The sequence below is a fragment of the Corythoichthys intestinalis genome, chromosome 4 (assembly GCF_030265065.1).
Source record: "Corythoichthys intestinalis isolate RoL2023-P3 chromosome 4, ASM3026506v1, whole genome shotgun sequence".
Lineage (NCBI taxonomy): Eukaryota > Metazoa > Chordata > Actinopteri > Syngnathiformes > Syngnathidae > Corythoichthys > Corythoichthys intestinalis.
Window position 1 is genome coordinate 42,411,599 of NC_080398.1, and position 24,503 is coordinate 42,436,101.

Here is a 24,503-nt window from a genome sequence, read left to right on the forward strand (position 1 = left end):
GATAAAACCTAATGAAGCAATAGTGTATTTAACTTTGGTGATTAAATATATATATATTTTTTGTGAATACCATGTTCACCACCTGGCACCTTGCTTGCTGCCGGATCACGTTGAATAAGGCGCTATTGGAATGGAAAACTGTTGACAGGCTAGGTGTTACTATGGCGCAAAAACGATTTTTCTCTTTACAAAAACATAGAAATTTTGTAAAATTCAATTTGAGGTCGAAAATGAATATAATAGAATAGAAGAATAGAATAGCCCTTAACTGTCATTATACAGTTGTACAATGAAATTGTGGAGCATCTATCGTGCAGTGCAGGACAAGTAAAAATCTCAAAAGTACAAGAATAAAAGTATAAAATCTAAATAAATATCGCAGGTGTATGAGGTACTCCTATGTTCAGGCAGTGCAAATAATTGAGTAGCAGCAGGTGATAGTGGAGGGATTGGATATTGCAGATTATTATTGCACGTAAATAAATATTGCACATAGAATTTGTGTAAATAGAAGTTAAGAAGCAGCAGTTGATGGTGAGGCATTGAATATTGCACATCCTAAGTATTGCACATAGTATATTGCAATACATCTCCCAGAGAGGTCAGTTCAAACAGCTGGAAGCCAGACTAATTATAATGATAGTTCTATGATAGTGCCCAGCGAGGACAAGTTAGCTGCAGATTTAGACTGTGGAGTCCAGAGAGGAAGTCTATCGTTGGTCTTAGACTTCACTATCAGCTTACGGGTCACGGGACTTGGGGCAGATCTGTCGGCTGCCTATTTTCAAAAACTTAAAATTCAAATATATTCAAAACCAAAGCCGCTAGCGACCTAAAACCAAAACAGGCACCTCCTTCAGGCATATATGAGTCTCCCTCAGTAATAGAGTCGCGAAACATGGTCCATTCGGACTGAATGTCTCCCGCCTCTCCCTGGACATGGGAGAAGCTCTGCCGGGGATGGGAGTTGAAACTCCTTCGGACAGGGGACTCCGCCAGGCGTTCCCAGCGAACCCTCACAGTGTATCACCAACACGGTGCATAGTGTGGATGGGGCGCTGCTCACCTTGACCTGGGATGTTGTGAGTCGGTGGACCGAATACTTTGAAGACCTCCTCAATTCCACCGACATGCCTTCCCATAAGGAAGTAGAGCCTGGGGTCTTAGAGGTGGGTCCTCCTGTCTCTGGGGTTGAAGTCAACGTAGTGGTTAAAAAGCTCCTCGGTGGCAGAGCCCCGGGGTGGATGAGATCCGCCCGGAGTTTCGAAAGGCTGTGGATGTTGTGGGGTTGTCTTGGTTGACACGCCTCTGCAACACCGTGTGGACATTGGGGACAGTGCCTCTGGATTGGCAGACCCGGGTGGTGGTCCCTCTTTTTTAAAAAGGGGACCGGTAGGTGTGTTCGAACTATAGGGGATCACACTCCTCAGCCTACCAGGGAAAGTCTACTCGGGTACTGGAGAGGAAGGTCCGTCGGGAAATCGAATCTCGGATTCAAGAGAAGCAGTGTGGTGTTCATCCGGGCTGCGGAACAGTGAATCAGCTCTATACCCTCAGCAGGGTTCTCGGGGGGGGGGGGGGGGGGGGGGGATCATGGGAGTTTGCCCAACTGTCAGAAGGCGTTCGGCGGTGTCCGGGGAGTCCTGTGGAGGGTGCACCGGGAGTTTGAGGTAACAGAATTCCTAATACGGGGGATCCGGTCCCTGTATGACTGGTATCAGAGTTTAATCCGTGTAGCTGGTTGTAAGTCGGATCCGTTTCCAGTGAGAGTTGGACTCCGCCAAGGCTGCCCTATGTCACTGGTTCTGTTCATCACCTTTATGGACAGAAAATCTAGGCGCAGCCAAAGCAATGGGGGGGTCCTGTTTGATGGCCTCAATATTGCATCGTTGCTTTTTGAGGATGATGTGGTGTTGTTGGCATCGGGCGGTGACACCTTCAGCTCTCACTGGAGTGGTTCGCAGACGAGTGTGAAGCGGTCTGGATGAGAATCAGCACCTCTAAATCCGAGACTATGGTCCTCAGTCGGGAAAAGGTGGAATGCCCTCTCCGGGTCAGGGATGAGGTCCTTCCCCAAGTGGAGGAGTTCAAGAATCTCGGGGTCTTGTTCACGAGTGACGGAAAAATGGAATTGGAGATCGACAGGCGGATCGGTGCCGTGTCTGCAGTGAAGCGGCCTCTGCATCGGTCCGTTGTGGTGAAGCGGGAGCTGAGCCGAAACGCTAAGCTCTCTATTTGCCAATCGATCTACGTTCCTACCCTCACCTATGGTCACGAGCTGTGGGTCGGGACCGAAATAACAAGATCCCGGATACAAGCGGCCGAAATGAGTTTCCTCCGTAGGGTGTCTGGGCACGGTCATCAGGTAGGAGCTCTGAGTAGAGCTGCTGCTCCTACACATTGAGAGGAGCCAGATGAGGTGGCTCGGGCATCTGATTATGATGCCTCCAGGGCGCCTTCCTGGCGAGATGTTCAGGGCATGTCCCAAGGGGATTAGGCCGCGGGGCCGACCCAGGACATGCTGGGGAGACCCTTGTGAAGCTGCTGCCCCTGCAACCCGACCTCTGATAAGCGGGAGTTGGTGGGTGGGTGAATGGATGGATGGATGGATGGATGGATGGATGGATGGATGGATGGATGGATGGAAGTACAACAAAAGAACAATTGGCTAACTTGCACAGCAACACTCCTCTAGCTTAAATGCTATATAATGCTAATGTTTCCCGGATTGTTTCTGGTGCACACCAGATGATTTAAATTTGTTATTTCTATCTATGTTCCTTTAGGGTAGGGGTCAGGAACCTATGGTTCCCGAGCCATATCTGGCTCTTTTGAGGAGTGCATCTGGCTCTCGGCCAATGTGTAATCTTAAATGTGGAGCTGATGGAGCATTCAGACATTGATCTTGGACATTTCAAACATACGTTGCCATGGTATGCTTCAGTTCGGTGCCCATTGGTGGTCCTGCCATTGCCGATTGCACAGAAATGGATAAAATGCGTAGAGGAAAATAAACCACGAAAGTGAACTGCGTGGTACCCCAAGTCACACGGGCGGGTGATCGGTTTCACTTTCATTACTTTTTTGCCTGTCAAATTGACGCCACTTCGAGCAGAGTGTGACTCACAAACTGGCTGCCTTGAGAGGCTCCACCTGTCTAAGCATAAATGATGCATATATCCACCTGGTTGTCCCTAGTTGTGCTTTCCACTTCCAGGAAATATACGTAATGCCAATCCATGTTTCCATTTGTTTTTTTCCAAGTGGTGAGTGCGCAACTGAGCAACGATTGTAATATATTAAGTGACGATTAGGCTTTCGTTGTTGTTTTCTCAAGATTTTTATCAATCACAACTCGACAACTATGTAATATATACAGTGGGGAGAACAAGTATTTGATACTCTGCCAATTGGTTTTCCCATTGACAGTTTATCAAATACTTGTTCTCGCCACTGTATATAGACACACAGACACAAAAATTCTGTATGGCTCTTGTAGAAATACATTTTTCTCTCAGTCAGAAAGGTTCCCGACCCCTGCTTTAGGGGGCTCCGTATAATATAGTGTAGATACCACAAGAGGGTGCTGACAACGTCTCTGAATGTGCCTGGTCAAAGGTTTAAAAAAAAAAAAAAAAAGTTTGTGGCGGTCTCGGAGACAGAAATCTAATGTCCTCAAATGAGTTTGCAGGGTCTTAGGAATTTAAGTAAATATCATTTTTCATTGTTTTATTTCATTTATTTAACTCATTGCTAGCCATTGACAACAATAGACGTTCAATTTGGTAAGTTTGGTACAAAATTAAATTTGTTTACTTATGGAAATGATATACTTACATATTTATGTCGTTTTCATAGTTTTTGCTTCAAATCCAATTTACAGCCAATATGCTAAGGTCAGAGTGATATAACAATAAAAAAACATTATTCAGCTCAACTAATCACAGATATTGAAATATACAGAGGTGTAGCAAGGGTCCCCGGGGGCCCCAGGCAACAAGTGGCCCTTTGAGCATGTGCAAGTAAGGGGGACAGTTGGACTTGGAGCAATAGCATATTTAATAAAAGTCTATTGTAGATACAGTGCCTTGCAAAAGTATTCGGCCCCCTTGAATCTTGCAACCTTTCGCCACATTTCAGGCTTCAAACATAAAGATATTACTTTTTTTTTTTTTTGTTAAGAATCAACAACAAGTGGGACACAATCGTGAAGTGGAACAACATTTATTGGATAATTTCAACTTTTTTAACAAATAAAAAACTGAAAAGTGGGGCGTGCAATATTATTCGGCCCCTTTACTTTCAGTGCGGCAAACTCACTCCAGAAGTTCAGTGAAGATCTCTGAATGATCCAATGTTGTCCTAAATGACCGATGATGATAAATAGAATCCACATGTGTGTAATCAAGTCTCCGTATAAATGCACCTGCTCTGTGATAGTCTTAGGGTTCTGTTTAAAGGGCAGAGAGCATTATGAAAACCAAGGAACACACCAGGCAGGTCCGACATACTGTTGTGGAGAAGTTTAAAGCCGGATTTGGATACAAAAAGATTTCCCAAGCTTTAAGCATCTCAAGGAGCACTGTGCAAGCCATCATATTGAAATGGAAGGAGCATCAGATCACTGCAAATCTACCAAGACCCGGCCGTCCTTCCAAACTTTCTTCTCAAACAAGGAGAAAACTGATCAGAGATTCAGCCAAGAGGCCCATGATCACTCTGGATGAACTGCAGAGATCTACAGCTGAGGTGGGAGAGTCTGTCCATAGGACAACAATCAGTCGTACACTGCACAAATCTGGCCTTTATGGAAGAGTGGCAAGAAGAAAGCCATTTCTCAAAGATATCCATAAAAAGTCTCATTTAAAGTTTGCCACAAGCCACCTGGGAGACACACCAAACATGTGGAAGAAGGTGCTCTGGTCAGATGAAACCAAAATTGAACTTTTTGGCCACAATGCAAAACGATATGTTTGGCGTAAAAGCAACACAGCTCATCACCCTGAACACACCATCCCCACTGTCAAACATGGTGGTGGCAGCATCATGGTTCGGGCCTGCTTTTCTTCAGCAGGGACAGGGAAGATGGTTAAAATTGACGGGAAGATGGATGCAGCCCAATACAGGAACATTCTGGAAGAAAACCTGTTGGTATCTGCACAAGACCTGAGACTGGGACGGAGATTTATCTTCCAACAGGACAATGATCCAAAACATAAAGCCAAATCTACAATGGAATGGTTCAAAAATAAACGTATCCAGGTGTTAGAATGGCCAAGTCAAAGTCCAGACCTGAATCCAATCGAGAATCTGTGGAAAGAGCTGAAGACTGCTGTTCACAAACACTCTCCATCCAACCTCACTGAGCTCGAGCTGTTTTGCAAGGAAGAATGGGCAAGAATGTCAGTCTCTCGATGTGCAAAACGGATATAAACATACCCCAAGCGACTTGCAGCTGTAATTGGAGCAAAAGGTGGCGCTACAAAGTATTAACGCAAGGGGGCCGAATAATATCGCACGCCCCACTTTTCAGTTTTTTATTTGTTAGAAAAGTTTAAATTATCCAATAAATGTTGTTCCACTTCACGATTGTGTCCCACTTGTTGTTGATTCTTGACAAAAAAATTTCTGTTTCAGGTCCCCATCAAGCACCAGGGACCGGATACGGGTTCGTCGGAGGAGTCTGGCGGCGACGCGGCCCTCGGCGAGGAGGGCCCCACCGAGTGCGACTGCGAACCCGGCGAGCCAGGATTTGCCGGTTTTGCCGGACCGAAGGTGCCCGCCGCTCAAAAAACTACCTCAGTACGAATCGCTTATCTGATCTTTTCACTTCCCGTCAGGGCTTGCGAGGCCTTCCCGGTAAACATGGTGCACCGGGACACCAAGGCAGAGAGGTGACGCAGCAAAATCGGTAACATATCCTCCCCAAAATGAAAAGATCTCAACTAATAAATCGTGTTTTTAGGGTTATAAAGGAACTAAAGGAGTTCAGGGACGAAGAGGAGATCCCGGACCAGTGGTGAGTTACTCAGAATAGGGGTTGGTGGGTAGTCATTTGCTGCTAACCCTCCCAGTTGAAATGGATTGGACGTCTGGTGCCAACCACTCTGTTTACTTCAGGGTGATCCTGGACCAGAAGGTGAAGATGGAGGTTCAGGTTTCTCTGGAGGAATGGTAAATAAAAAGCGAGAAAAACAGAGTTTTGCAAAAAAAAAAAAAAAAACACACAAAAAAAAAAAAGTTATCAATTTCATTGATTTACTTTTTTACCAGGGAGAACCAGGACTTATGGGATCACGCGGTGAGCCCGGAGTGCCGGGTCTGAAGGTGAAATGTTACCCAGAACACAATTGATTTTTTTTTTTTCTAAATTGACGACAGTTTTTTTCATGATCATAAAATCAAATATCGTTTCTTGTTTGCAGGGCGACTTCGGCATGGAGGGACCGCGTGGAGGAGTCGGGCTGCCCGGTAACACTGTACGGACACTCAATCATTCATAAATTTGTTATTATTTTTTCAAATTACAAGTAAAATTTTGCTTTTGTTGCTGTAATTTAGGGTTCTCGCGGAGACGCGGGCACCCCAGGATCAAGGGGAGGTAAAGGTCCCAAGGTAAAGAAAAATCATAAACATTATTTTTGTACTCATGAAATATTTAGGGCTGTCAAAATTATCGCGTTGACGGGCGTTAATTAATTTGTTAAATTAATCACGTTAAAATATTTGACGCAATTAATGCGCATGCCCCGCTCAAACAGATTAAAATGACAGTACAGTGTCATGTGCACTTGTTATTTGTTTGGAGTTTTGTTGCCCTCTGCTGGCGCTTGGGTGCGCCTGATTTTATGGTTTTCAGCACCATGAGAAATGGTGGTACTGAACAATGGCGAGGTACTAGTTTATTTTTTGTTTGAAAATTTTACAAATTTTATTGAATCGAAAACATTGAGGGGTTTTAATATAAATTTTCTATAACTTGTACTAACATTTATCTTTTAAGAACTGCAAGTCTTTCTATCCATGGATCGCTTTAACAGAATGTTAATAATGTTAATGCCATCTTGTTGATTTATTTTTATAATAAACAAATGCAGTACTTATGTACAGAATGTTGAATGTATATATATGTCTTGTGTCTTATCTTTCCATTCCAACAATAATTTACAGGGAAAATTTGGCATATTTTATAAATGGTTACAATTGCGATTAATTAATTTTCAAGCTGTGATTAACTCGATTAAAAACTTTAATCGTTTGACAGCCCCAGAAATATTTGATTATGATTCGCATTTTATTACTATTTTTTTTTTCCCAAATGTAATTCTTGTTTTTTTTTTTTTTTTTTTTTTTTTTTTTTTTTTTTTTGTTCTATACAGGGATCTGTGGGCGAAGAAGGCAAAGTTGGAGTTCAAGGACCTGAAGGACGCAAGGTAATTAAACGCAAACAAAAGATTTGAAGTATTTGGAGCATGTCAAATAAATGAAAATAACTTATTTCATTTTACATGAAGAAAACTAATTTTGCACTCAAACCTGGCCGCCCACTTTTTTGCCCAACCATTCTGGATGTGATATCACAATGAGCATGCCTAGCTTTTTAGTGTTACGCTAGCTTGTACATGTTGAAAGAATGACAGGATAGAACGCCTGCTAGCTAGCATGTTCGCTAGCAGACGGCTAAAATCTGTAGCTCACTCTGGGTGTGACATCATCTTTGAAATGACAAATGAATGGCAAAACGTTCATACGGCAACAACAAAATAGAAAGCCTGCTAGCTAGCAAGTACGCAAGCAGACGGCAAAAAATCTGCAGCGCACTCTGATTGTGACATAATCTTCTGTTTGGAGATTTTTTTTTAATGGGTGGTGTGAAGGTAGCTAAGAAAGAAAGACTCATTAGGATCCGCATTCATTGCTAAGCATTGTTCCTTTTTATGATGGATTTGTGTCAAAAATAACGTCTGCTATCATTTGAAGCAGTGGTTCTTAACCGGGGTTCGATGATTTTGATCGAAAGCTTAGCTCGCTGTCTAGCTAGGACTTAGCACCAACGTCTTGGCGAGGACGGTACAATGATGTATAATACATTTTTTGGATAGTTATTTTGAGATTTGGGGGGGTGTTAGGGGTACTAAAAGGGTTCCTTCCAACTTACATGGAAATTCGGGCTACGTCGCCAGCGTATGAACGGAACCCAGAGACCACCTGTAATGTAACTATGCAAATATTGCAAATGCAGTACCCAGTCTGAAACACATGTCTGAGAACATATTAATTCGTGAAGTTCATGTGACAATGTTGTGGCATTAGCAGTGCAATGACGGTGACATTTCAGTGCAAACTTGAGTAAGTCGACAGCTCCCAGTCTGTTAAACATGTAAACATGACAGAACATACATGGTCAAGGTTATTTCTACTAAACAGGCTTAACGTTGGACAATAGAAGATGTATTCCTCCAAAGTTGAATGAAAATTTCAAAGAATTGGGCAAGTCTTCGCCTTGTGTGATGATGAAAATGCCAAATGCATTCTTCAGGCTTCTCTATATCTAAAGATTACTCATAAAATTTTGACCTGTTTAAAAAAATGTCAAAATGAGAAGAAATTTGAATGGGGAAAATGCTTAGCTTGCTAGCTTAGCTATATTGGTTTTGAATTAAAAAAAAGTGTATTAATAAATTTATTAATTCGTAAGGGTTTGCTGACTGCACATGTAAAACTCATGGGGTTGGGTACCTTTTAGTAAGGTTAAATAAGTTTTAAACTGTGTGCGTGCTGAAATAGTCAACCAATAGGTGTCGCCATTGAGTCATAATTGTCTTGTGTCTACACAGGGTCAAACTGGAGCACCCGGATTTTCAGGAGATGTTGGCGAAAGAGGCTACACAGTAGGCAATTTTCTTTAAAAAATGTTATTTTTTTAATTACAGTAACTGCACTTAAATACTATGGAACACATTTAAACATTTGAAACTTATTTCTGAACGAGGAACGTATGGTTTTACAGCTTGTACCCAAAATATATGAATGCCTAGACCCCCAATAAATATCTTTTCAATCATTGGCTGCCCATCGTCAGGTTAAAAGAAGGATTGAAGAAGATTGTGACATTCAATCATCTTCAGCAAAAACAAGTGTCAACTGAAATACTTGCCGTTTTCAGTCTTTTTTTTAGTCAAATTTACTACATGGTGTTTTCAGTCATCTTTTTTAGTCAAATTTACATTGTCAAACAAAATAGTTTGCCGCCATTCAACGGTTCGTGTAAACACCAAATTAACAGGAGGCAGAACAAAGCACAGCACATGTGTCAAAATCAAGGCCCGCCGTTTTGCATGGCTGCGAAAGAAAATCGTGTGAAGTGACTCCATGAGTTTCGCTACGGAAGTCACAGACTATTTGTTGTTTTTGTATATTTTCAAAAACTAGAAACAACTCTTTGGCTGCCATTGACAGTGATAGATGTCCAGTCCATTTGAACTGGAAGAGTTGGCATTCGTTCACATCAGAAGGATGACTGGACACCACGTGATTGGACATCTCTCATCGTCAATGGCACGGAAAGAGTTAAATGTTGAGCAAAGTTACATTTAAATAAAGTGCAAAACTTCTATCTTAAATGTAATCTTTTTCTCTCCCACCACTGTCAGACCCCAAATAAAATTGGTCGCTAGACTTCCTTCTTTAGCAAAAAAAAGAAACCAACAACAACAAAAAACTCAAATTAAATATTTATTTTAATCATTCATGAATTCAAAAAACTTTTTTAAAAAAATAATTCATATACAGTCGTGTGAAAAAATTAGGACACCCCATTAAACATTCAGTTCTTGATCAAGAAATGTTCACATATCAATGTCTGATCTTGTTTATCTCTAGAAAAGAAAGTGATTAAATTGCAGTTAATCAACAAAAATTTACATTGTTTTACTCATTAAACGAAATATATATACAAAAATGCATATTCTAACTGAGGAAAAAGTTAGGACACCCTACCACCTAATAGCTAGTGTTACCCTCTTTGGCTGAAATAACGTCAGTGAGACGCTTTTTGTAGCCATCTATCGGTCTTTGTCATCGGTCTGAAGAAAGTTTGCCCCACTCCTCAACGCAGAATACTTTCAATGGTGACTGACTGTTCAAGTGAGAGAAAACTCATTGGTGAGATCAAAGGAGCTGTCTGAGGCCGTCTGAAAGAAGACTGTAGACGCTTATGAGTCGGGTAAGGGATTTCAAAAGATCTCAAAAGCATATAAAATCAGCCATTCCACTCTCCGGAAAATAGTCTACAAGTGGAGGGCATTCAAAACAACTGCCAACATGCCCAGATCTGGCCGTCCAAACAAGTTTATCCCGAGAGCAGACTGCAAGATGCTAAAAGAAGTCTCCAAAAAACCCTAAAATGTCATCACAGGACATACAGTAGGCTGTTGAAGCCTAGCTTGTACCAAAATAGATACATTTAAATAAATATGTATTTTACAGTGGACATTAAATCTCTCGCTGCCATTGACAGTGATTGATGTCAATAAAATTCAACTTAAAGACATAAAAACATTCAATAATCTTAAGCAAAAACAAATGTGAGCTGAAATACTTTGTTTTCAATCTTCTTTTTTAGTCGAATGTACTTTGTCAAACAAAATAGGCGAGTTTGCCGCCAACTAGTGGTTGTCGGTTAACACAAAATACACAGAAGTAACAAAGAGCACCAAAAAAGGCAACTATGCTATACATAAAAATAAATTTATTAATGCAGTGTGTTTTTTTAATTTACATTTCTGTCTGAATATTTACCTTTTTTGTATCCTTCAGGGTTATCCAGGCCAGACTGGAGGTCACGGACCAGTTGGACCGAAGGTACCCGCTAATTTTTCTCCTGTATTATTTGTTGTCACTCTGTTGAATCGGGTGGGCAAGCGAAAACTGAATTGGACTGACTATTAGGGGTGCACGATATCCATTTTTTTGAAACCGATATCGATAACTTCCTGCTCCTCAAAGCCGATACCGATATCGATAACCGATAATTAATATATAATTTTTTAAATGTATATTCACCTGAGTTTTTGAACACCTGGAGGTTTTAAAAAATAATAATGGTGGATTCAACATAGATTTGTCTTTGATCTCACCAGAATTTTCATAATGACATGAACATTATTATAATGAACAAAACAAAGACAAGAACAGTCTTGACTTCAAATAAAGTGCCAATATTTATTTTTTCAAATAATTATAATTTGAGTCAATCACAATTGGAGCTGAAACGAGTACTTGAGCAAGTCGAGTAACTCGAGTTTAAAAACTGATCCAAGTAATTTTATTCACCTCGAGTAATCGTTTATTTTGACAGCTCTAAGGATCACGTTTTGCTCGGACTACTTTTTATGCGGGACAACGCGCTGATGTCTCGTGCTTAGAGGGAGAAGCAAAAAAAAAAAAAAACTTACTGCAGCAGACAGCCGCTACAAACGACGCCGACGTTGCTAAATACTAGCCTGCACATGCTACGTTAGTTGCAGGTAGCGTCTGATGAGTCTCATAGTATGTTGAACTAGATGCGAAATGACAGACTAGGCCGCGTCTTGCCAGCGTTAGCAAACAGCCGCCATCTTAAAGCAGTAGAGCGCTAATAAAGAGCGCTAAGCGCTAATATATAAGATTAACGTTACTGTCACTACTAGCTCACGTAACGTTAGCCCTGCGGAGGGCTAGGTTTCTATTAATTAAGACCACTTTCGATGCGTGGCTAACGTGTCTTACAAACAGGCTTTAACATAACATAGCATTGTGGAGTGATGAGGGTGTAAAATTAAAACTTAATCATGCTAACTATCAATTTTAGCTCAGTAGTCCTTGCTGGATAAAACACCAAGTAGCACCCTAATGTGCTCCAATACAGCCTGTATCATACATTTATTTTGAACACTGCAAAAACTCAAAATCCTATCAGGACTTACAGTTTAGACTAACTTAAAACTTTCCTAGAACTTAAAAATGGCTTGACACAAATAGAAATTCAATTGAAAAACGTGGGAAAAAATCCTAACTTTTAGGTGATGTGTGTTATCAAGCGTAAAGGCATTTTTAGGTGTGTATATACACACACACACACACACACATATATATATATATATATATACTTTTTTTTTTTTAATAAGGTCTAAAGGTTTTTTTGAGTGAAAGCAGTGAATTAGTCTTTTTTTTTAATTCTAGTTACATCTGAGATGCAATTGTTGGCTGTTTTCAACAATATACATCAAAAATAAAGACATTGATTGACTGAAAATGGTTCAAGATTAAATGAAATGTCTTGTTTTCTCATGTATATTTATAATTGCTCTTCACCTAAAAATTTATTTGTTTTATCCGAATACTCGATTAATCGATAGAATTTTCAGTCGATTACTCGATTACTAAAATATTCGATAGCTGCAGCCCTAATTTAGTCAACCACTAATTGTGCAAGTTCTCCCACTTGAAAATATTAGAGAGGCCTGTAATTGTCAATGGGTAAACCTCAACCATGAGAGACAGAATGTGGAAAAAAAAAAACAGGAAATCACATTGTTTGAATATTTAAAGAATTTATTTGCAAATCATGGTGGAAAATAAGTATTTGGTCAATACCAAAAGTTCATCTCAATACTTTGTTATGTACCCTTTTTTTGGCAATAACTGAGGCCAAAAGTTTTCTGTAACTCTTCCCAAGCTTTTCACACACTGTTGCTGGTATTTTGGCCCATTCCTCCATGCCGATCTCCTCTAGAGCAGTGATGTTTTGGGGCTTTCGTTGGGCAAATTTTATGTTACTTATATCTTTATTATTAAAAAACACAGCAAAAAGTAAATGGTTACATTATCTTCAATTTTTATACATCCTATGTTCTTTAGTACCCTAATTTTCACACTATAAGGCGCACCTGACTATAAGCCGCCACCCACCAAATCTGAAATGAAAACGGCATTTCTTTGTAGATAAACCGCACTGGACTATAAGCCGCAGCTGTCCTCACTGTATTGTGAGATATTTACACCAAAAGATAGCAACTGGTGACACTTTTGTTGACAGCGGCATCATAAGACTGTCATAAGACCAAATGAACCACCATTGCTACATTGGTTCAAGAGGCTTCAATTTTGCCGTCACTGTTCTCTTGGGGGAGACAGTTGACCTCTGCTGCCACCTGCTGTCAACACTGTTGTTGTCCAACATGCCACCAAGCATGCATTGCAGTGCTACAGATGTAAATCAATCAAAATTCATGTTCTGTGTTAATTGTTTCTTCAGTTACTGGTCTAGTTGTTTCATTAATTACTAGATATTTAATTTGCTAACACTTTATTTGACAGTGGTGCCATAAGACTGTCATAAGACCATAATAATAATGACATGACACTGCCATTAGCACTAATGAATGCTCATGACAGATGTCATTTTGTGTCATCCGGCAAATTATCTCCCTTTTGAAAGGATGTAAAAGATCCGAGCTGGACATAAATGCAGTTAGTGAAACAATTTGCCGGAAGACACTGAATGACATCTGTCATAAGCATTCATTAATGGCCAATATACTGTCATGTCATAATTATTACGGTCTTATGGCAGTCATATGATGCTGCTGTCAAATAAAGTGTACCTATTAACCCAAATAAATCAACAAATAAGCCGCACTGGACTATAGACCCTACTCACATGACGTCACAGACACGCCCCCGCGCCATGTTGTCCGTATACTCGTCATGTTAATGCATTAGCGCTTCGTAAATTCCTCGTATTATGCCGTGTTTTTCTGCTCGTTAACATTAATAATCAAAATGGTGAAGTCGTGTGTGGCGGTCGGTTGCAAAAACAGAGACGATAGACGGAGAGACTTGAAGTTTTACCGTATTCCGAGAGACCCGGAGAGGAGAGCGAGATTGACTGCTGCAATTCGACGAGAAAACTGGGCTCCAAACGACTACCACAGATTATGTAGTAGTCATTTTATATCTGGTAAGATGCATTTAATATATATTTAGAGGGTTTTGGGCTGACAACCACAATTAAGATCATTGCGAGGCTAATTGCCGACAACATACACTCAGACGTTGTGAATGAACTACCTGAAAATATATAATTATAAGGGGATAATAAGACAGTTGTCATACATTTAATTTACAATTTCACTATTGAGGTCAAAAGCCAAAAAATAAATTCAACTAGGGACAATCTGGAGTAGTGCTATCGCACTTCATATTTATTACATATTATATATGTATGTAGTGAGAGTGCTATCGCTAAACCATATAAACATTAAAAGCTCTAGCTCCATTGACAAATGACATGAAATACATTAGACTTGACAGTGGATGTTAGCAAGAACAAAAGATTTTGAATTGAAAATTTCGTAACTCACCTTCCCGAGCACAAGATTCCTGCCGAATTTTCGTGTACGAGGACCTGTTTCACCCAACCAGCAACGTAGCATTTATAAGCCTCCAAGCTCTTAAAGTTTTTCAAACTTTCGTGAGAATAGGCTGATTTTGTGTGGACAAGATAGTTGTAAATATCAGTGTCAGGCAAAGACGGCGAAGACAGCGGGTCGAAAAACATCGATTTAGGCATCAAATACGGATCTAGCGAATGGATAAACTGAAGCTTTTCCACGTAACGCCTTTTATGCAACGCATCCAATAAGTTTACAGCGTCAGATAACACCGGGGCTTCCATGAATTGCTCTATAACTTGCACGACTAATTGAAAACAATGAGAATAGGTCTAAAACTATACGGACAATATGGCGGCCGGATATAGCGACACGTCATTTTGTGACGTAGGTGAGTAGGGTCTATAAGCCACAGGATTCCAAATGAGGAGAAAAAGTAGCGGCTTATAGTCCGAAAATTACGGTAGTTACAATTGAGATTTGGCATTTAGTATGTGAGGAACTGAGGGAAAATAAAAATTAGGAGATGGAGGTTGGGGTTATAGCTGCTTTTGTTATCTTTTATTTTGCAAATCATTGAAAAAACACAATTTTGAATGAAAATCAGTTTTTGTATGCGTTATAGAAATAACTGACCAAAACAGTTTTCTTTGCATTTCAGTAGTTTTGGCCCCCCAAATAAATAAATAAAATTTCTGGCTCCGTGGAGAGCTTCACGTCGGGGAGTTCCGGCAAGAAATTCTTCCCCCTTTCACCCCTGACTGTAATACACTAATATAGGGAAAAGCCGAAAGGAAAGTGAAACTACTTACGTTGGTTTCTCTCTTCTTATGAGGGCAGAAGCATCATGCAATAGAAACCAAAAATACTTTTGTGAGTCATTTGACCTTCCATGACATTCTCAGCGTGGTAATGCACCTGCCCGAGCTTCTGTCTTGACTCATGAGGACTCGAACCGCATGGTGATTTATTATTAGGAATTTTCTCATATGCAAATGAGTTTGATAGATGCTCTCAGTTCAGAACAATTCTGACACGTGGCTGTTTTTTCATGAACTGAAAATGATGCTTTACTTCTCATGTACTGTAAAACCTAAAACAAAAAAAATGGTTAATTATCTCCTCATCAGGGCTCCAAAGGTATCGGTGGCATACCAGGCAGTGATGGTGACCCTGGAGAAGATGTGAGTTTTTAATAAATAATATACATGTACAGTATGGCCTCTTAGCATGTGGTCATTCGCTCCCAGTCCAAATGGATTGGACGTTCATAACCGTCAATGGCAGTGAAAGATCTCATTCATAATTGTTCTCCTTAGGGTCCAATAGGTGTCCCGGGGCTGATGGGAGAGCCGGGTTCCTTCGGGGCTAAGGTGACAACCACTTTATACAAATGTATGACTATATTAAGTACAATGTAATGCTTAGGATATTCGTCAAAACTTTTGCAGGGCAGCAAAGGCGACCGTGGCGTGAGAGGGCCTCGAGGCCGAGTGGGCGCTGTGGTGAGTAAGCAGTGCACACACATTTTTTAAAGGTCACGTGTATGAGCAAGCACAATGGAAGGATATCACACTTCATGTGATACAATCAAACTATTCAGACCATCAGGACACTCAGATTCCCATTCTTTGTGTCTAAGCAGCTGAATAGGATAGGTTAAGAAGAAAAAAAAATTCACGGGCTTGATTTTCGTCATGTTAAAACCTCGGGGATAACGGCTATCTGGGCTAGCCCTAGCATAGCAGCTGTGTAGTAGCACAATTAAGCAATAGTGTGTTATTTTTAGGCACCAAGCATAAAATGATGTCTTAGTCAGCTATAAAATCCTCTTAGTGCTTGATAAAAACAGGTAGCCGTGAAGAAGCGCTAACAGCAGCTTCGTCATAGCTGCTTCTTTGTTTATCAGTGCCAGCCCTAGCATAGCAGCTTTTGTAGTGGCACAATCGAGCATTAATGTGTACTTCTTGAGGGCACCAAGCATCGCACAAAGTCTTTGTTAGCTGTAACTTCCTCTGAGTGCTTGATAAAAATATCTAGCCATTTAGAGGTGTTAAAAGAAGCTTTGTAATAGCTGTTTTTTTTTAAACGTTTTTATTTTTTTCTCAAATCTAACTTACCGCCCATTGTTAGCCAAAAACAAAAGCTCTATTGATCCATATAATCCCTAGAGTCTTAGCTAAAGTCCAATAAGACTAGATACCTTTGTTAGCACTAGCAACTGAGAGCCAAATCGTGGCAAACTTTCTTTCACTATACATATTTGGCCTTAAATGTACAGTGCCTTGCAAAAGTATTCGCCCCCCTTGAATCTTGCAACCTTTCGCCACATTTCAGGCTTCAAACATAAAGATATGAAATTTATTTTTTTTTGTCAAGAATCAACAACAAGTGGGACACAATCGTGAAGTACAACAACATTTATTGGATAATTTTAACTTTTTTAACAAATAAAAAACTGAAAAGTGGGGCGTGCAATATTATTCCGCCCCTTTACCTTCAGTGCAGCAAACTCACTCCAGAAGTTCAGTGAGGATCTCTGAATGATCCAATGTTGTCCTATATGACCGATGATGATAAATAGAATCCACCTGTGTGTAATCAAGTCTCCATATAAATGCACCTGCTCTGTGATAGTCTCAGGGTTCTGTTTAAAGTGCAGAGAGCATTATGAAAACCAAGGAACACACCAGGCAGGTCTGAGATACTGTTGTGGAGAAGTTTAAAGCCGGATTTGGGTACAAAAAGATTTCCCAAGCTTTAAACATCTCAAGCAGCACTGTGCAAGCCATCATATTGAAATGGAAGGAGCATCAGACCACTGCAAATCTACCAAGACCCGGCCATCCTTCCAAACTTTCTTCTCAAACAAGGAGAAAACTGATCAAAGATGCAGCCAAGAGGCCCATGATCACTCTGGATGAACTGCAGAGATCTACAGCTGAGGTGGGAGAGTCTGTCCATAGGACAACAATCAGTCGTACACTGCACAAATCTGGCCTTTATGGAAGAGTGGCAAGAAGAAAGCCATTTCTCAAAGATATCCATAAAAAGTCTCGTTTCAAGTTTGCCACCTGGGAGACACACCAAACATGTGGAAGAAGGTGCTCTGGTCAGATGAAACCAAAATTGAACTTTTTGGCCACGATGCAAAACGATATGTTTGGCGTAAAAGCAACACAGCTCATCACCCTGAACACACCATCCCCACTGTCAAACATGGTGGTGGCAGCATCATGGTTTGGGCCTGCTTTTCTTCAGCAGGGACAGGGAAGATGGTTAAAATTGACCGGAAAATGGATGCAGCCAAATACAGGAACATTCTGGAAGAAAACCTGTTGGTATCTGCACAAGACCTGAGACTGGGACGGAGATTTATCTTCCAACAGGACAATGATCCAAAACATAAAGCCAAATCTACAATGGAATGGTTGAAAAATAAACGTATCCAGGTGTTAGAATGGCCAAGTCAAAGTCCAGACCTGAATCCAATGGAGAATCTGTGGAAAGAGCTGAAGACTGCTGTTCACAAACACTCTCCATCCAACCTCACTGAGCTCGAGCTGTTTTGCAAGGAAGAATGGGCAAGAATGTCAGTCTCTCGATGTGCAAAACTGATAGAAACATACCCCAAGCGACTTGCAGCTGTAATTGGAACAAAAGGTGGCGCTACAAAGTGTTAATGCAAGGGGGCTGAATAATATTGCACGCCCCACTTTTCAGTTTTTTATTTGTTAAAAAAGTTTAAATTATCCAATAAATGTTGTTCCACTTCACGATTGTGTCCCACTTGTTGATTCTTGACAAAAAATTAAAATTTTATAGCTTTATGTTTGAAGCCTGAAATGTGGCGAAAGGTTGCAAGGTTCAAGGGGGCCGAATACTTTTGCAAGGCACTGTACGTCCTCTAACTTACCGCCCATTGTTAGCCAAAAAGAAAAGCCCTATTCATCTATAAAATCCCTAGAGTCTTAGCTAAAGTCCAATAAGACTAGATACCTCTGTTGGCACTATCAACTGAGAGCCAAATCGTGGCAAACTTTCTTTCACTATACATATTTGGCCTTAAATGTATGTCCTGTAGAGGCATATAGTTAGCATGTACCTGTAAATAACACGCTGTAGAATGTTATCGCTAGGAAACAACGCTAAGGGTGTGGTCAACAATGTGAGCGTTGCTACACTTGGTTACTCAAGAGTGTTGTTGGGTAACGCTGATATGTACAGTCCCTTTCCCAAGTATCAAACGAGCCTTTGTCAGCTATAAAATCCTCTGAGTACTTGATACAAATGGCTAGCCATTAAGCGGCGCTTACAGCAGCTTCGTCATATCTGTTTTTTTGTCCCTGTTTTTTTTAAAATCTAGCTTACCGCTCATTGTTAGCCAAAAAGAGAAAGCCCGATTCATCGATAAAATCCCTAGAGTCTTCGCAAAAGTCCAATAAGGCTAGCTACCTTTGTTAGCACTAGCAACTGAGAGCCAAATCGTGACAAACTTTCTTTTGAAATGTTTAACGATACATAGTTAGCCTTAAATTAATGTCCTGTAAAGGCATATAGTTAGCATGTACCTGTAAATAACACGCTGTAGAATGTTATCGCTAGGAAACGACGCTAAGGGTGGGCTCAACAATGTGAGCTTTGCTACACATGGTGACTCATGAGTGTTGTTGGGTAACACTAGTATGTTCAGTCCCTGTCCCAAGCATCAAAAGTCTTTGTCAGCTATAAAATCCTCTAAGTGCTTGACAAATACCGCTGGCTATTAAGAAGCACTAACGGCAGCTTCGTCATAGCTGTTTTTTGACGTTGTTTTTTAAAATCTATTAATCTATTTAAATCCGCCCATTGTTAGTCGAAAAGAGAAAGCCCTATTTATCGATAATATCCCTAGAGTGTTAATGAAAGTCCGATAAAGCTAGCTAGCTTTGTTAGCGCTAGCAACTGAGAGTCAAATCGGTGCAAACTTTCTTTTGAAATATGTTTAACTATACATAGTTAGCCTTGAATGTATGTCCTCTGGAGGCATGAAGTTAGCATGTACCTTTGAATAAGTCACTGTAGAATGCTATCGCAAGGAAACAACGCTAAGGGTGCGGTCAACAATGTGAGCGTTGCTACACTGGTAACTCACAGTGTTGTTGGGTAACGCTAATATGTACAGTGCCTGTCCCAAGTATCAAACGAAGTCTTCGTAGGCTATAAAATCCTCTAAGTGCTTGATAAAAAACGCTAGCCATTAAGAAGCGATAACGCCAGGTTTGTCATAGCTGTTTTTTTTTTTTTAATCTAAAGAAAAAGGCTAATTCATCATGAAAATCCATAGAGTGTTAGCTAAAGTCCGGTAAAGCTAGCTTTGTTAGCGCTAGCAACTGAGAGCCAGATCACAGCAAACTTTCTTTTGAAGTATGTTTAAATAAATAGTTAGCTTTAAATTTATGTCCTGTCGAGGCATAGGGCTAGCATGTATCTGTAAATACCTCAAAAATGTAGGTTGGTATCGCTAGGAAACGACGCTAAGGGTGCGCTCAACAATGTGAGTGTCGCTACACTTAGAATGTTGTGGGGTAACGCTAGTATGTAAGCATCCTAAACTGAACGCAACGTCACAAAGATGCGTCAGCCTGTTAAGCTAAACGAATGAATAAAAACATTTGCTTTGTAACAAGATAAGATGAAGCTAGTCTGAATGGAAAAATGTATAAATAATCCACTTTTCTGTTTAAGATGGAGAACAAAGTAGCGATTTACACTCTGAAAAATTTAGTAGTTTGTTTTGTTTTACTTCCTGTAGGTGTTGAGTCGAAACTGAACATTTATATTTTCTTCATTTTCACTTTGAACTTGTCTGATTATGTACATATTGATAAAGAGAAAACTAATAATCCCTGTCCTTTCAACAGGGCCCCAGTGGAGAGCCAGGAGATGCTGGCATACATGGAAAGCTAGGACCAAAAGGTCTGCAGGGACCAATTGTAAGTACTTGCAACATAAAACAATACTGTCAACTCCATTTCATTCATTTATTTGATTAGGACAATGCACATCAATCAATACATAAGAAAAAACATCAATATTAATATGACGGAGTTAGCATAGTAGCTAAATTTCATCTGTTGTCCTAAGGCAGGTACAGTGGTATGAAAAAGGATCTGAACCTTTTAGAACTTCTTACATTTCTACATAAAATCCCATCAAATGTGATCTGATCTTTGTCAAAATCACACAGATGAAAAAACAGTGTCTTGCTTAGCTAAAAACCACCCAAACTGTTTTCATATCTAAATGAGGATAGTATGCAAACAATGACAGAAGGGGGAGATAAGTAAGTGAACCATCACATTTAATATTTTGTGGCCCCGCTTTAGCAGCAATAACTTCAACCAGACGCTTCCGGTAGCTGCAGATCAGTCTGGTACATCAATCAGGACTAATCTTATCCCATTCTTTTCTACAAAACTGCTGTAGTTCAGTCAAATTCCTGGGATGTCTGGCATGAATGGCTGTCTTTAGGTCATGCCACAGCATCTCAATGCGGTTCAAGTCTGGACTTTGACCTGGCCACTCCAGAACTTCTACTTTGTTCTTCTGAAGCCATTCTGAAGTTGATGTACTTCTGTGTTTTGGATCACTGTCCTATTGCAGCATCCATCCTCTTTTTAGCTTCAACTTTTTGACTGACGGCCTCAGGTTTTCCTGCAAAACTTTTGAATTGATTCTTCCATTAATGATTGCAAGTTGTCCAGGCTCTGTGGACGCAAAACAGCCTAAAATCATGATGTTCCCTCCACCATGCTTCACGGTAGGGATGAGGTGTTGATGTTGGTGAGCTGTTCCATTTTTCCTCGACACATGATGTTGTGGTTTACTCTTAAACAATTCAACCTTGGTGTCATCAGTCCATAAAATATTTTGCCAAAACTTCGGTGGAGTGTCAAAGTGCCTTTTTGCGAACATTAAACGAGCAACAACTTTTTTTTTTTTTTTTAAGACAACAGTGGCTTCCTCCGTGGAGTCCTCCCATTCTTGGCCATAGTTTTATATATAGTTGATGTGTGTACAGAGATATTGGACTGTGCCAGTGATTTCTGTAAGTCTTTAGCAGACATTCTAGGGCTCTTTTTTTTACCTCGGAGTATTCTGCGCTGAACACTTGGCGTCAACTTTGGTGGACGGCCACTCCTTGCGAGAGAAGCAACAGTGCCAAACTCTCTCCATTTGTAGACAACTTCTCTGACTGTCGATTGAACAACATCCAGACATTAGAGATGGTTTTGTATCCTTTCTCAGCTTTATACAAATCAACAATCCTTGATCTTAGGTCTTCAGACAGCTCTTTTGACCGAGCCATAATACACATTAGATAATGCTTCTCATCAAGACAATTCTTACCAGGTGTGTGTTTTATAGTGAGCAGGGCGGCTTTAAGGCTTTAAACCACTCATCAGAGATTGGGCACACACCTGACTTAAACTGTTTGGTAAAAAAATGTTTCAATTGGTGTTTAAGTCTCCTTAGGCAGAGGGTTCACTTGCTTATTTTCCCCCCTTCTGTCATTGTTTGCATGCTATCCTCGTTAAAATATGAAAACCTATAAATGTTTAGGTGGTTTTAGTGAAAGCAGAAACTGTTTTTGCATCTGTGTGATTTTGACAAAGATCAGATCACATTTGATTGTGATTTTATGCAGAAATGTGAGAAATTTCAAAAGGTTCAGATACTTTTTCATACCACTGTATTCCTAAACAATAGGATAAATAATACAGCACAACAGAACATTATATCACATACAAAGAATACATACAGATGTATAAAAGAAAGTAAAACCATGTTGACCCTGTCGACTCAGATTAGGATCAGTAACGTTAGCAGGTCTGTCTTGTTTTCAGACACAGTTTAACTGTCATTTTAGGGGCGTTGATGTTGTTAGTCATCCTGATATGAGCTGGTGGGAAACAGGCAGGATACTGGCAGCAACAGTTCCTGTAACGGACACCACCATTTGGGTGATTCTCATGAAAGCTATGCATTACGCATTATGAAGGACATTTACCAAAGCTAGCTTGAAATGGCAGAATGCTATTATGACACAGACATTTTTTTTTCAGGTTTCAACATATTTACAGTAAAGTATCTAATATATTATTATATGTAAAAACATTATGGTTATGATCTCCTATGATGGGGAGGTAGGCATATAAACTTAACGATTAACGATATAAAAAAAGGCCGAACAATCCTAACTTGTAGCCGTCTTTTGTCTTGCTTTCTTTTTGGTGCATTATGGGTCAGATTAACTTTATTTTGATGACGAGACCATGAACACAGCACAACAGTAAAGAAAGCTGCAAGGTTGGACACTGGGTTTTCCTTAAATTTTTCTAATACAAAGTAAGAAACCATTATATCATATATAATCTGCTAAATTACATAGAATGTACATACTTTCATGAAATTGAATATTAATAATGCCATACATGTTTTTAGTGGACGCATTACGGTAATGAATTTGCGACTCTAAAATCAATTCAAAATAGGGCTGCAACTAACTATTATTTATTCTCAATTAATCGGACGATTAAGGAAACGATTAATCGAATTATCGAACAAATGTCACTTTTTTTAATTACCTTTAAGTTGTTTTAGGCATGTGGTAACTGGTAAGTAACAATGAAGACACAATTTTCTTGGAAAATAATGTTTTATGATAGCTTCCTGTAGTCTACAACTGAGTATAAAACCCATAAATAGTTTCTCAGTACACAAATCAGACAAAAGTCCTGTTCGTTCAAAAAAAAAAAAATATATATATATATAAAATATATATATTAAAAAAAAAATATATATATATATATATATATATATATACATATATATGTATACATGTGTATATATGTATGTATGTATGTATGTATGTATGTATGTATGTATGTATGTATGTATGTATGTATGTATGTATATATATATTTTTTAAATTATAATATTAATATAATATTTTTTATTATTATTATTTTATTTTATTTTTTTTAATTTGAACGAACAGGACTTTTGTCTGATTGTGTACTGAGAAACAATTTTTGGGTTTTATACTCAGTTGTAGACTATATATCAGGGGTCGCGTTAACCAAATATTTTCCGTCGTTGACCGGTTTTTTAAAACGGTGATGGAAAAAACTGAAGTCCATCCGTCATTTTAACAGGTTGCAATTCACACCCCCAGACCACAGGGTGGCGAGTGAGCAGATTAATTAGCTGTTGTCTCTCTTGATGCATGACCTCGTTGGCCTTACTCGGAAAAATGTCAAGGCAACTGAGTGTTTGCCTGGCACGGCCAGACTGTTCTCCCTGTATTTTTCAAACACTGAGAGAAAAGTCTGGGACACAGCCTCTCGAGTAGGTACAAAATCAATCGACAAATCAGATTTGTTTATTTGCGTGACGTGTTCTTCACGAGCAACGTCACTCTTGCGCGCCGAAAGTCGTCTCAACAACAACACGGATGGCGAACGGGAAAGCCGAGAATATGTTCCAGTCCGCGGTAAATTCAGTTTTAAATGAGCTAAAACACATCGACACAAGTCATTGACAACAGTCTGTCTCGCGCTAGCCATGTTGAATAAACTCCGTTCTCCTCGTATGTTTACTTCCGCGCGCTAGTCCCTCGTCCTGCCCTCGTCGCTTTGCTAACGGCACGTCTGCCCGTCGCTGATTGGTGCACTCCGCTGTCTGTTTGCCTCTTGTTAAGCTTGTTCGGACAGAATATTAATTAAAAATGAATGAAAACTAAATACTATTGAATATGTCATTATTATCATTTTTAAAATGTGACGGGTAAAAGTAGATTATGACCGGATTTTTATGACACTGTCAGTCAAAATGACAGACAACGAAAAAGTCTAGCGCAACCTCTGATATATATATTTACTTTTTTTTTTCTTGTGGGCAAAGCGCTGACATAAATTGTGTCAATGACTCATTTATTTTTTAAACAAACTAAACAACAAAATCAAATAAGGAAGAGGCAGACTGTAATGTAGTTGTTCATAAATACAATCCAAATCCAGTTTC

At 39.8% G+C, this 24,503-nt stretch overlaps 1 protein-coding gene across 1 annotated transcript in view; it reads left to right on the forward strand.

Annotated features, from left to right (window-relative positions):
* Window positions 1–647: 647 nt before the first annotated feature.
* Window positions 648–24,503, forward strand: part of LOC130915341 (collagen alpha-1(I) chain-like) — a 46,248-nt gene continuing 22,392 nt past the window's right edge. The window contains exons 1-16 of the mRNA XM_057835301.1: window positions 648–746; window positions 987–1,169; window positions 5,638–5,775; window positions 5,841–5,894; window positions 5,966–6,019; window positions 6,121–6,174; window positions 6,274–6,327; window positions 6,426–6,479; window positions 6,562–6,615; window positions 7,380–7,433; window positions 8,838–8,891; window positions 10,819–10,863; window positions 15,566–15,619; window positions 15,755–15,808; window positions 15,887–15,940; window positions 20,339–20,410. Coding sequence (XP_057691284.1) covers window positions 648–746; window positions 987–1,169; window positions 5,638–5,775; window positions 5,841–5,894; window positions 5,966–6,019; window positions 6,121–6,174; window positions 6,274–6,327; window positions 6,426–6,479; window positions 6,562–6,615; window positions 7,380–7,433; window positions 8,838–8,891; window positions 10,819–10,863; window positions 15,566–15,619; window positions 15,755–15,808; window positions 15,887–15,940; window positions 20,339–20,410 — 1,131 coding nt within the window. The remainder of the gene's footprint in view (window positions 747–986; window positions 1,170–5,637; window positions 5,776–5,840; window positions 5,895–5,965; window positions 6,020–6,120; window positions 6,175–6,273; window positions 6,328–6,425; window positions 6,480–6,561; window positions 6,616–7,379; window positions 7,434–8,837; window positions 8,892–10,818; window positions 10,864–15,565; window positions 15,620–15,754; window positions 15,809–15,886; window positions 15,941–20,338; window positions 20,411–24,503) is intronic.